Here is a 13,345-nt window from a genome sequence, read left to right on the forward strand (position 1 = left end):
AGGAGGGGAGTTATGGGGGGAAAAAAAAAGAGGAACAAATGTAATCTGAACAATAAAGATTTTATAAAAAAAAAACAAAAAACCAAATGCTCCAATCAATTTATTATCTTAATTTTTTGTATCTTGGAATACAGTTTTAATCCAATAGTATTGTCAATTATAACATTACTAGAGGCCCGGTGCACAAAAATTTCGCACCACCACCGCCATGCTGGCAGCCATCAGCCTGGCTTTTGGCTGAACAGAGCTCCCCCTGTGGAGCGCACTCACCACCAAGGGACAGCTGCTGCATTGAGCATCTGCCCCCTGGTGGTCAGTGTGTGTCATAGTGACCAGTCATTCCTAGTCGTTCTGCTGTTAGGGTCAATTTGCATGTTACCCTTTTATTATATAGGACAGAGGCCTGGTGCATGGGAGGGTGCTGGCTGGTTTGCCCTGAAGGGTGTCCTGGGTCAGAGTGGGGGTCCCGCTGGGGTGCCTGGCCAGCCTGGATGAGGGGCTGATTGCTGTTTTCAGGCTGGCCAAGCCCCCCAGTGGGGACCCTCACCCCATGGGGGTTTGGCCAGCCTGGGTGAGGGGCTGAGGGCCATTTTCAGGCCGGCCACGCCCCCCCGGGACCCTAGCTCCCAGCCTCTCCTTTTTTTCTGGGATTTATTTATTTTCTATAATTGAAACTTTGTAGTTTTGAGCATAGCCCAGGGCCAGCCAGGGCAGGCAGGAAGCTTGGCTTCCTCCATCGCCCAGGGCAACCCAAGCCTCCTACTCACTCCAGCTCTATGGCTTCCGCCATCTTAGTTGGGTTAATTTTCATACCCACTCCGATTGGCTTGTGGGCGTAGCTTGAGTGTATCAGAGGAAAAGTTATTTTGCATGTTTCTCTTTTATTATATAGGATATACTATTGGCATTAGAGAACTAATAACAAATTACCATGGTCACAAACAACCACAGTCTATTGAATAATATATAACATTACTCATTACCACCATACTAGAGTATGAAATTTTCAATGATAGCATACAGATTTAATTTGCTCTCATCCCTAAAATTAAAATGCACTGTCAAATCATGCTCTTCTTCACAAAACAAAAGAAACTCTAGTTACAAAAATGCCACCAATTAATCTTCTACCTAGACCTAGTATATAATCAATTATTTAATAAACAAATTCTGAAGAAGTAAAAAGGATTACAAATGAGGAAAAGCAAAGTAGAGACACTGCAATAACTACTTAAGATTATGAATTTGATCCATTTGATGTTAAAGACTAAAATTCACACTAAAAATAAAAATGTTAATAATTTTTAAAAAACTTACCTTGGCCATCCTCTTTAAAGACCAATTCTCTTTTTTCAGATTCATTCTCATTCTTACCTCTACGCCTGTTTTTACCTCCTTTACCTAATTGAACAAAAAAGTGAATAAAAAAGGTCAAATGTATTAATGTATATTTTACATTATTATGAAACAAGCTAGAATAAGGCCCATAAGCTTTACAAAATCACTTAGAGAAAAATAAAATATATCAATATTTAAATCACAGTATAACACTAACAGAACTCTAAGTAAGATTTTTAAGTATTAACTTCATTTGGTTACCTAATCAGTTACATTTTAATGTGCCAAAGTTCTCTGTAGTCTTTTACCAGGTTAAACTATATTAACCCCCTATCCTTTTCAACATTTGTATTTGAATTTTTCGGACATAAAAGTATGTCTTATATAAACATAAATAAGCAGAGTAAAAGTTCCATTATCAGAGAAAACTATTAACATCTTATGACCTAAGCTTTCCAAATAAAAATAGAACTCTTTTATAATCCACTAAATAATTTGTGTTAAATGTCTTTTGATGTCAATAACCACAAACTACGATGGACAGTTAAATGGTTAAAGTATATTTAATCCCTTATTTTGGTTATTTCTAATGTTTCATTGTTGTTAAATAATGCTGAATTGAAGATTATTCCATAAAAAAACATCCAAAGGGTAAATTTACATAGAATTTCTGAGTTAAAGGTTATGTTTTCACTTCCATCATCTTTTGATGAGCTATAATAATTTTCATTCCCATCATCAAAGAAGGAATATTATTTAGTCCTCTACTTTAACCACCATGCTAAGATATAAAATACTTAAAATTTTTCAATGTTCGCTTTTATTATAGTTGAACATATTTGGATGGTTATAATTTTATTTCACTGTGAGACTTTCTACCGAATAATTAAGGAACTAGGGCTCTTCTCCATAGCATCTTATTCCTATTCCAGGAACTAAACTACAAAGTAGTCATTTACAATAGGTGAAAGAGAAGCTGTAAGTGGTAACAATAGGGACTCCTGGGAAGAGTTCAAAACAAAAAGTTCACATCCCAAGCAAAATTTAAAATGTGCAACTGGCCACTGTAAAGACAGCATATATGTTCTTGAATGTATCTTCTAGGACCGTTCTTTCTGGAGCAGTCTCCCATTGCTCTGTGATGTAGTAAAAGGGATGTGGACTGCCCTAACCAGTTTGGCTCAGTGGAGAGAGCCTCGGCCTGCGGACTCAAGGGTCCCAGGTTCAATTCTGGTCAAGGGCATGTACCTTGGTTGCGGGCACATCCCCAGTAGGGAGTGTGCAGGAGGCAGCTGATCGATGTTTCTCTCTCATCAATGTTTCTGACTCTCTATCCCTCTACCTTCCTCTCTGTAAAAAATCAATAAAATCTGTATTTTAAAAAAAGGGATGTGGACCTCCCCAAGTTCTCAATACATCTATATTCACTATCTTATGCATTAGGATACATCTAACCTGACTTCCTAGAAGGGAAAGCCCTTAGGATCCATTAGGGCAAGGATTATAACTGCTTTGCATACTAAAACATATATATACAAGCATTTGCCATTTTTTCAAAAGAGCAAACCAAAAGTATTTCATCCATTTCTAAAGGAGTGGCAATTTTTAAATACATGTAACAATACCCTTGAAGTGTAGAAGCATGTTATTCCAAATGCTCTTCAAAAATGGAGCAGAGGATGCCTTTTTTTCTGATTTGAAGACTGGTTTCTCAGATTTCTGAAGAAAAGCTCAATGAGAATGAGCCCAAAACAATAGTCAATATATGGCCCAATGTATAAAGAAAATATACAAAAAAAGAAAAACAGGAAGAGTTTTCTGTCTACATTAGTAAAACTCACCTCAAAAACTTAGGACTTTTAAAAAGAACCCTTTAACCCGTAACTCAAGAGGTAACAGACTGGTTTGACATATGGATTTAAAATATAAAAATTCAGAATGATTACCTCCAGAATAGGAGAGATTTGAAAGATGGGTACAGGGGACTTTAAATGCAACTCTGTTGCAATTTTTAAATTCAGAAGTGTAAGTTCCAACTTATTATTATTATATATATTCTTTTTGTTGTGCCTTAAATATAAAAATGACTTGTTGTCAATTTACCTGAATTAACCATACCCTACTCACCCCAATATTGTCATGCCATGTAATAGAATATAGTTTAAAATCTCTCTTGAAAAAGATTGGAACAGATCATATAAATTGTGTATTCTAATATTTTATTTTGTCCTCTTTTTAAAAGTAAACTAAACCAAAATTCACAATCTTCCCTAAACAAATCAAATACCTTTCTTAGGCATTTAGTTTAAAAGTCCTAAAGAACCAAAGGAAAACTTATTTGTCTAAGGGTGGATTTGTACAGAGAAATAGCATCAACAACATTAAACAGCTATTAAGTGCCAATTTTTAGTAACTCAATGTTCCTAAACAGGACTATTCATTTTAGAGTATACAGGTTAGTGAGTTATATACTTGAAAATCTCATCACTAGAAATAAAGGTAAGACCCCTTTTAAAGTGATCTAGTTATCATCTGTGAGTTAATCTTCAATTTTAGAGACTAGCAGAAAGCTATCAGCATTTTCTATCATATAGTTAGCAAAATACTCTGTCTCTCCCAGAAATTAACAGTAAACCATTGGTACAAAAAGGATTTAGACAATTGATTTGGGGGATCCAGACAACATTGCACCGAATGCACGGAACTGGGATCAAGAACCGCGAGGAATAAGTGGTGACATGTACAAAGAGGAAATGAAGAATCCCTGGAGCCACCTGTGAAGCAAAAAGGAGAACATAGGTAGGTCTGGAACCTAAGAATGAATTATTAAAGATTTCTTGTAGGCTGTGAAAAAAGGCCGTTTCTTGTGAAAAATACATTCTCAGGTTTGTATAGTCGCGTTTTTCTGGAGATATTATAAGGCCATTTAAAGTATCAGAACATCTCTGGTCTGTAACAAGTTGCAGAATTTCTTTCAAAAATTAGTGTGCAAGTGTTCTGCTTTACACGCGAGGAGTCTAATTTTGGAAGTTCTGAGTAAATTTGTTCTCAATTATGACGCTTTGTAAACGGTTTGCCTTAGTAAAATAAAAGAGCAGGTAGAAATCTTTACGCCACAATGTTACTAGAAACGAAGGCTGAAAACTCTGCTAAATATTTAACACATCTTTTAGAAAAGAATGTTAAACTCTGTGAATGGCTGGACGAAAGTGAATCTCCAAAGATTAAGCCAAGTACGTGTCAAGAATTCGCATACTGTTAAGAGGGAGTATCTTCAACAAGTTAACTGCCCATAAAGAAACCAGAGAAGCAGGAATTAATCCGTGAAAGCTAAAAACTGATTCAGAAGTCTTGGGAAGGCCTGAAGGACCAGGTCTCAGGAATCCCTGTAACGGTGCTGGAATCCCTACAAAAATGGCGTCGGCTCCAACCCAATGTGAGTAAACTTCTCAGCTCCTCTCCCGAACCCAGAACGCCCGGATCGCCCAGCCGAAAAAGGAAAGGAAGACTGGTAAATGCGGTTTGGTCCCGAACCACGGCTGAAAGCACTGGACTGAACAGACCGTGGTACTAGGGAGCTACCTTTATTCTTGGGCATGATGGTGCCGGCTTCCGGGCGGTTGGGGATCTGATGGTGCCTGCGCAACGGCGACTCCTCCAAGAGGCACACAAGACGAAACAATCACATACGTCGAGAAACAGTGACGCAACTGAGTTCCACAGCGATGAGGAGACAACCACGCTTCTACATAAGCAAATGGCGCCGCAGCCGCTGGCGTCGTTTTTCCGCGCCTTCACTTGGGCCCGCCTCCTCTCCTCGCTTCCTTCCCCTTCCTCCCACCGTCCCCATCTACTGCGCCTGCGTACCAGAGTGACTGACGCCTGTTAAAGCAAGAGATGCTAACGTGGTAATGGGCTCAAGATAAAGTAAATAAATCCTTGGAAAACCACCGAGAGGCGGAGCTGGGGGAAAATAAAAAGCCGTGTACTACCACTAGCGACTGCTTTGTAACATTCCTATCTAGCAGTTTCTAGAAGTTGCTGATTCATCAGCTCTAACTTCTTACCTAAAATTGCTCAGCTAAACTTGGAATACTGATGAAGGGCAAGACACACAATGTGTAAGATGTTTGTTACTACGTTTTCTTCTTTAATTTCCCCTTTTTATTTTTCAAATTAAAATGTAATACTTTTATAATGTGTAAGTTTAAGGTGTACAAGATATTAAATATACTATGTATTGTAATATAATTACTATGTAATAATGAAGAAATAAAATGGATTCACTGTAATCAATCTGCTACATTACTAAAATAGTATTGAATCATGAGAAATTATTCTATTGTTACTGTAAATATCCTAGGGACTTAAGTTATTCACCTTCCCAGGCTTGAATCAATATACATCCAGCCTCCAACTAACCCTTTCATTACACTTTGAAATAAAGCAATCCAGATCACCTAATGTTCATTATCCACACCTAATCCTATATAATAAAAGCCTAATAGGCAAATGGTCCCCTCAACTGGGAGATCAAATATAGGGCTCATACCTCAACATAATAAAAACCATATATGACAAACCCACAGCCAACATCATACTCAATGGGCAAAAACTAAGACCATTTCCCCTAAGAACAGGAACAAGACAGGGATGTCCACTGTCACCCCTTTTATTCAATGTAGTACTGAAAGTTCTAGCCACAGATCAGACAAGAAGAAGAAATAAAAGGTTTTCAAGTTGGAGAAAATAAAATAAAACTGTCATTATTTACAGATGAAATGATACTGTACATAGAAAACCCTAATGACTCCACCAGGAAACAACTAGATTTAATAAATGAATTTGGCAAGGTAGTAGGATACAAAAGCAACATCTAGAAATTAATGGCAATTTTATACACCAATATTGAACTCTCAGAAAGAGAAACTAAGAAAACAATCCCATTTACCATTGCCACAATAAATTAAGATACTTAAGAATAAACTTAACGAAGGAGGTAAACTATAGGACATTGAAACAAGAGAGAGTAAGGTATAAACAAGTGAAAGAATATACCTTGTTCATGACTTGGTAAAATCGTCATTAAAATATCCACATTAAATAAAGCAATCTACAGATTCAATGAAAACCCTATGAAAATACCAACGGCATATTTCAGAGATCTAGAATTAACCCTCCAAAAATTTATATGATACCATAAAAAGCCCACAATAGCTGCAGCAATCTTGAGAAAGAAGAACAAAGTTCGAGGAATCACAATGCCAGGTATCAAGTTATATTACAAAACCGCTATACTCGTACTGGCTGGTTTGGCTCAGTGGATAGAGCATCGGCCTGCGAACTGAAAGATCCCAGGATCAATTCCGGTCAAGGGAACATGCCCGGATTGTGGGCTTGATCCCCAGTGGGGGACTTGCAGGAGGCAGCTGACCCATGATTCTCTCTGCTCATGGATGTTTCTATCTCTCTCTCCTTCTTCCTTCTCTGAAATCAATAAAAATCTATTTTTAAAAAACCGTCTATACTCAAAGCTTGGTACTGGCACAAGAACAGGTATATGGATCAATGGAACAATCAATTCCGGTCAAGGGAACATGCCCGGATTGTGGGCTTGATCCCCAGTGGGGGACTTGCAGGAGGCAGCTGACCCATGATTCTCTCTGCTCATGGATGTTTCTATCTCTCTCTCCTTCTTCCTTCTCTGAAATCAATAAAAATCTATTTTTAAAAAACCGTCTATACTCAAAGCTTGGTACTGGCACAAGAACAGGTATATGGATCAATGGAACAGCACAGAGATCCCAGAAATTGACCCACACCATTATGGTCCATTAATATTTGACAAAGGAGGCAAGAATATACAATGGAGTAAAGACAGTCTCTTCAATAAATGGTGTTGGAAAAACTGGACAGACACATGCTAAAAGTTTAAACTAGATCATCGACTTATACCATACACAAGAATAAACTGAAGATGAGTAAAAGACTTAAATGTAAGTCATGAAAATGAAAGGTTTGAAGTGGGCCAGGGTTGTGCACCTATGACATGAGGCCATAATATATCAAAAAAGATTTTATTTTCGACACCTGGGTGCAGGTGGGCTGAGACCAAGAAAGGCATCAGCCAAGAGAGCAGGGATAGGTTTTTATTAATCTTGCTGGCTGCAAGCTGCTCTGCTAATGTAAGGGTCTAGTCCATCCTTGGTTCCTCCCATGCCAGGTGTCTTCTGGTTATCTGAGCTATGCTGTGCTCAAGGCTGCAAGCTTTCTGCAAGATATCTGTTAAGCACAATAAGTCTTTCTCTGCCTTGTTTTATTCTCTTTAACCCTTTCAGAAACCATAATTTTTAAAGAAACCATAGGCAGCAAAATATCAAACATCTCTTGTAGCAATATGTTTACTGATACATCTCCCAAGGCAAAGAAAATAAACGAATGGGATTAAATATATATAAAAAAGCCTAAGCTGTAAAAAAAAGACAGAACTCTTACCATTTGCAACAGCATGGATAGACCTGGAGATTATTATGCTAAGTGAAATAAGCTAGTCAGAGAAAGATAAATATCATATGATCTCACACATATGTGGAATCTAATGAACAAAATAAGCTGATGAACAAAACAGATCCAGAGACATAGAAGCATGGAACAGACTGATGAATTTCAGAGGGAAGGTAGGATGGGAGGCTGGGGAAGAGTGATTAACTAGGAAACTTATATGCATATATGCATAGTCCGTAGACAAACAACAGAATGGTGATGGCCTAGGTGGGTCAGGTGCATGGTGGAAGGGGTCAATGGGGGAGGGGGGGAGGGCGGCAAACAATGAGGACATTTGAAATATTTTCAACAATAAAGATAAATTTAAAAATAAATAAAATGCAAGTTTCTAGGTGGTAATACTTTTATTTTATTTTTTTAACTTTTTAAAACAATATATTTATTGATTTTTTACAGAGAGAAAGGGAGAGGGATAGAGAGTTAGAAACATCAATCAGCTGCCTCCTGCACACCCGCTACTGGGGATATGCCTGCAACCAAGGTACATGCCCTTGACCAGAATTGAACCTGGGATCCTTCAGTCCGCAGGCCGACGCTCTATCCACTGAGCCAAACCGGTTAAGGCAGTAATTCTTATTTAAAAAAATCAAAACCCCAAAACCTCAGCTATGTGAGCAAAAATAAAGATTATTAAATATCTAGATATTTTGTAATAAGGTAAAATACTGAAATATTCATTGCTAGACAAGTCTTATGTTCATCTACTTTTGGCTTTTTATTACAAAGAAGCTATCAGATAGATTTGGAGCTGTTGATGACTGTATTATATATTAGAAAGATATCCCTTAAAAGTGTGAGATATTTGCCAATAGAGAAGCCTATGTTTCTACAAGTTTATAAAATGCATTTGCCAATGTAAGGAATGCTAATTGTTTATTTTTAGTTGTCCCTAAAAATTAAATCTTCTAATACTTTTTTTAAATTCTAATTAAGTTGGAAAAAAATAATGGTTTTAGCAATAGAAGGTACATAGCATGGAGATACATTTTTTAAAAGAAAAAGGAAGCAACTGAGTTGTCCTAAAACTAGTTATTTCTGAATGGGTAAAAAGAAGCAAAGTAAAAGAACAAGAAAAATTGTACAAGTTTGTGACGAGAAATTTGAGAGGAAATGTCACAGGATTGTGAGAAGCTGGAAAATTTTCTAAGGAAGTGGAATAGGGAAACTTTGACAAGAAAATTAAACAAGGCAAAGAAGTTTGGACAGCTTTTTAGCTGGCTTGTAAATTAACAAGCCATTTTCTTCCAAAACCAAGGACACTAGAAAGCAAATGCTTAAAGCCTCCCTAACAAGAGAATGCAGGGAAAAAAGGAAGGAAGGGGAAAGGAAGAAAAAAAAAAGGCAGTATTAGGGTTTGGCAAGTAACCTTGGACCTGAAACAAAATAAACTGGGAGACAGCTGGAAGTGTCTGCAGCCAAATCCCAAAGTAACAAACCTGGCACTATGTTTTCAGGCCCATTAAGGACCCAGACTTGCAGAGAGAAAGGATTGTCCCTTCAAATCTAGAGGCTGCTAATGAAGATAGTAGCTTTCATCTCAGATAAAAACTGCTGTTTAAACTTTAACCCTGCTATTCTGGCTTCTGTAATCGTTTGCTTGCTAAAATAGAGAAGTTATATTGATCTCCTGAACTTATATAAATCACCCATTCAGTTGTATACCCCATTGACTGTGATCTTTACAAAAGACATTTTTCTGAACCTGGGAACCAGAACAGCAAAAATTTCTTTGTTTCAATGGCTCCAGGAATGTTTTCCATTGACTCAGTGGCTCCACTTTTATAGACCTAAAACTATAATTAATCTTTGTAGATAACTAAATTGCTCAATTTAGCTTCCTTAACTAACTGTTTTAGCAAACTGGTTCCTCATTCCAAACCTAGAGATGTAATCTATACCTTTGTGATTTTTGCCTTTATAAGCCTGATGTTACTGCCATTCAGGGCTATGAGATTTAGAGAGCTTTTGCCCCCTCGTAGCCACCGGCTTTGGAATAAATGTGGCTCCTTAATTTGACTTCTTGAGGCATCCTTGTGTGATTTGTGGGGTACACTACAACACTAGCATCCCCAGACTCAATGAGACTTCCAATTGCTGACCGAGGAGAAGGGGCATCAAGGAGAGCATGCACAAAATTAAAGAGGAGAAAGAGAGGAACTGAACTTCTAGAGCAGTGGTTCTCAACCTTCTTAATGCTGTGACCATTTAATACAGTTCCTCATGTCGTGGTAACCCCCAACCATAAATTATTTTCGTTGCTATTTCATAACTGTAATTTGCTACTGTTATGAATCATAATGTAAATATCTGATATGCAGGATGTATTTTCATTACTACAAATTGAACATAATTAAAGCATTGTGATTAATCACAAAAGCAATATGTAATTATATATGTGTTTTCTGAAGGTCTTAGGCGACCCCTTTGAAAGGGTCGTTCAACCCCCAAAGGGGTCACGACCCACAGGTTGAGAACCGCTGTTCTGGAGTCTTACGTGGTTAGCCCAGGTGAAGTTCCACTGACCCACTGCTCCCCTAGCTGCAAGCCTCAGAAGTAGGAAAAGAGAAGTTAACAACTCCCCGTATGGGAGTTATAGTTTGGCCAGTGACAGGAGCTATGAAAGAATTCACTACTAAGAGAAGAGGTGCAGGGAGGAAATTTGTTTTACTTTTCAAGGAAGGAAAGGGCCAATGTATTGATAGTCAACACAGGCATGGAAGAAAGAGTGACATGAACTTTTAAAGAGCTAGCAGTTGCTGATGCTAGGTGACAAGGGAGGAAGGGAGACTGTTGAAGTTGACCAAATCCTGAGATTTTTCTTGAAAAGTTAGTTTGTTGGCTTTCCAGGAAACAGTCCAACAAATGTCCTGGTAGGTATCTTATTATTTTTCCCAGCCTATAAAACAAACTTAGAACAAAAGTTATGAGGAGCTCAAAAGATGCTTGTCTAAATAGGAGAGAACTTTCTACTAACTAGAGACTTCTTGGTTCAAATTACTCCTGTTAAAACAGCAGGGAGGAGCGGGATAGAAGAATGCAACCTTGGGAGTATAGTCTTATTTCATTGTTGTTAGAAGGGCAGCTTGAATCAAGGGAGCCAACAATCTCTGTGTTTAATTTGTTTAATTACCAGGTGCATCTCATAAATTATGGAAGACCATAGCAAAGAAAAGGAGAGGCCCTTTTCTGTCCTTACAGGCAGTTTTATTTCTCTCCCTAAACAAAGAAGCCAGCAGTCTTGGGGCTTGACAAGATAAAATTGCCAGGTGCTTCTCATGAATTCTAGGAAGGCCATAACAAAATAAAAAGGGGATCTTGAACATTAATGTGTACCAAAATATTTGGCAAGAAATTTTGAAACCTTTAGACAGAAGGATTTATAACCCCCTGACTCCCCATCAGACTCATTTTTCCAATCTAGTTGGGAAAGCCCATCTGAGCCCCAGCTCAGATATAGCTTATTACATTTGCTTATTTTGCTTCTTTAATAAATTTGCTTGCTTTAATTTTTTAGTAAACTGGCTTTATCACAACACAATCATCTGTGGTCACTTATTTGAATTCATTCATACGAGAAGGTAAGAAAGAAGGAAAGGACAGCCATCTCCTTAAGACTCAGGAAGCTGTCTGACAATACCTCTCTGGTATCTGTAAGAGATATCTATAACAGAAGTTATACAATTAGGCTGAATAGTCAATTTAATTAATTTAAATATCAAAAGTAAGCTAATACAGAATTAGATTCTAGTTATTTATAACTTTGTTAAAAGACAAGGATTTTCCTTTTGCTTTCCAAATATAAGAAAACTTTTTTCTAAAGCAATTTAATAAAGTATACCTTTGTAATCAATATTATAGCATTTATATTTTTATCCCTACTTGACCCCTCCAGAATTTGGAAACTGTTAGTGAGCACTATTATTTCCATGGCAATATGTTTGTTTGTATGAATCCAACAAGAATCTGATCTCTTTATAATAGGACACAATTGGAAATTGGTTTTATTAACTAAGACTTTAATTGAAATGTCATGACTGACAGAGACATGCCCAGACTCTGGATGTCACCAGAAAGCTCTAAGAAATTAAGATTCCCTTTGGAAGCTAGTTAAAGTCCCGTAGAAACACTGCTTGGTACCTTGCTTATTCATATGGTTCATGGCAGTCTTTCCAGGTAAGAAACAAAGCTTGCTTCTGTGAGGCAAAGAACCTACAGACATTTAGGGGAGGAGGGAGGAGGAGAACTTGAGGAATTCACCCAAACCTATAGGTATTACAGGCAAACTCTGATGGGAACTGTGTGCCTTGACTTCTGTTCCCTTAGAAGTTAATTAAAGCTCAATCTGATTGAGATTGATTCCAGCAAAGCAGTTGTTTTTTAATATTTCTTATTGTCTGAAGTTTTACATATGTCTCTTTTTTCCTCAACAGACACCCCCCGCTATTCCCACCCCGGGTGAGCCCCCACCACCCCAGTGTCTGTGTCCATTGGTTATGCTAATATGCATGTGTACAAGTCCTTTTCCAGCAAAGCAGTTTTAAAAGAGCCTATGATCAATTACTATTCTTGTTGTGTTTATCCAAATAATTAGGCCAAATTAAAACTAGACTTAATGAAGTAGATAAAGTGGTCTTAATTTGGCTCTTTGATAAAACTGAGGGTGATTTTAGAGGAATATTGTGCTTCAATAGAATCCACAATACACAGTTGTGGATATTGTTTCTTACCTATCAACTAAACTGAATCCTGACTTTTTCTAGTTTTCTTAAATATTTGGTTACAATCCTCCAAATTAATGTTTCATTTTTCTCCAATACTTTGACTGGGAATCATTGAGAACTAAAACTTTTCTTCTGAGATTTACAATAACAAATTACAGTCAAATTTAAATAATCTTAGTGACTGTGTAAACCATACAGACTTTATCTGGCCACTTGATGACATCACCAGATAGGTTATTTGTTGGGGCAAACAACATCCAAAGTTTAGGCCAGTGGTCGGCAAACCTCGGCTCTCGAGCCACATGCGGCTCTTTGGCCCCTTGAGTGTGGCTCTTCCACAAAATACCACGTGCGGGCGTGCACGTACAGTGCGATTGAAACTTCGTGGCGCATGTGCAGAAGTAGGTTTTCGGCCTGAGATCAGTGGATCCAAAAATTTTATTTCATGGTAGACATTAAGTCTCCTCTAAATCAGCTTAATCATAAACTACACGGGAAAAGGAAACACATTTTCGATGTTAGAAGAAGTTATTTCATTCGAAAACAAATTATCTCTTTTTGCTCAAGATTTTTTTTAAAAAATATATTTTTTTGATTTTTTACAGAGAGGAAGGGAGAGAGACAGAGAGTTAGAAACATCGATGAGAGAGAAACATCGATCAGCTGCCTCCTGCACACCTCCTACCGGGGATGTGCCCGCAACCAAGGTACATGCCCTTGAC

At 37.7% G+C, this 13,345-nt stretch overlaps 1 protein-coding gene across 2 annotated transcripts in view; it reads right to left on the reverse strand.

Annotated features, from left to right (window-relative positions):
- LOC102245382 (eukaryotic translation initiation factor 1A, Y-chromosomal) overlaps positions 1–5,187 on the reverse strand; it is a 46,376-nt gene extending 41,189 nt beyond the window's left edge. For both annotated transcript variants that reach the window (XM_014536322.1, XM_014536321.1), the window contains exons 1-2: positions 4,921–5,187; positions 1,318–1,401 (exon numbers count right to left, since the gene is read on the reverse strand). In XM_014536322.1, the coding sequence (XP_014391808.1) occupies positions 1,318–1,401; positions 4,921–4,936 (100 nt within the window). In that variant the 5' untranslated portion in view covers positions 4,937–5,187. The remainder of the gene's footprint in view (positions 1–1,317; positions 1,402–4,920) is intronic.
- Between the last annotated feature and the right edge of the window lie 8,158 nt (positions 5,188–13,345).

Source organism: Myotis brandtii, unplaced genomic scaffold (assembly GCF_000412655.1).
Source record: "Myotis brandtii unplaced genomic scaffold, ASM41265v1 scaffold1601, whole genome shotgun sequence".
Classification (NCBI taxonomy): Eukaryota; Metazoa; Chordata; class Mammalia; order Chiroptera; family Vespertilionidae; genus Myotis; species Myotis brandtii.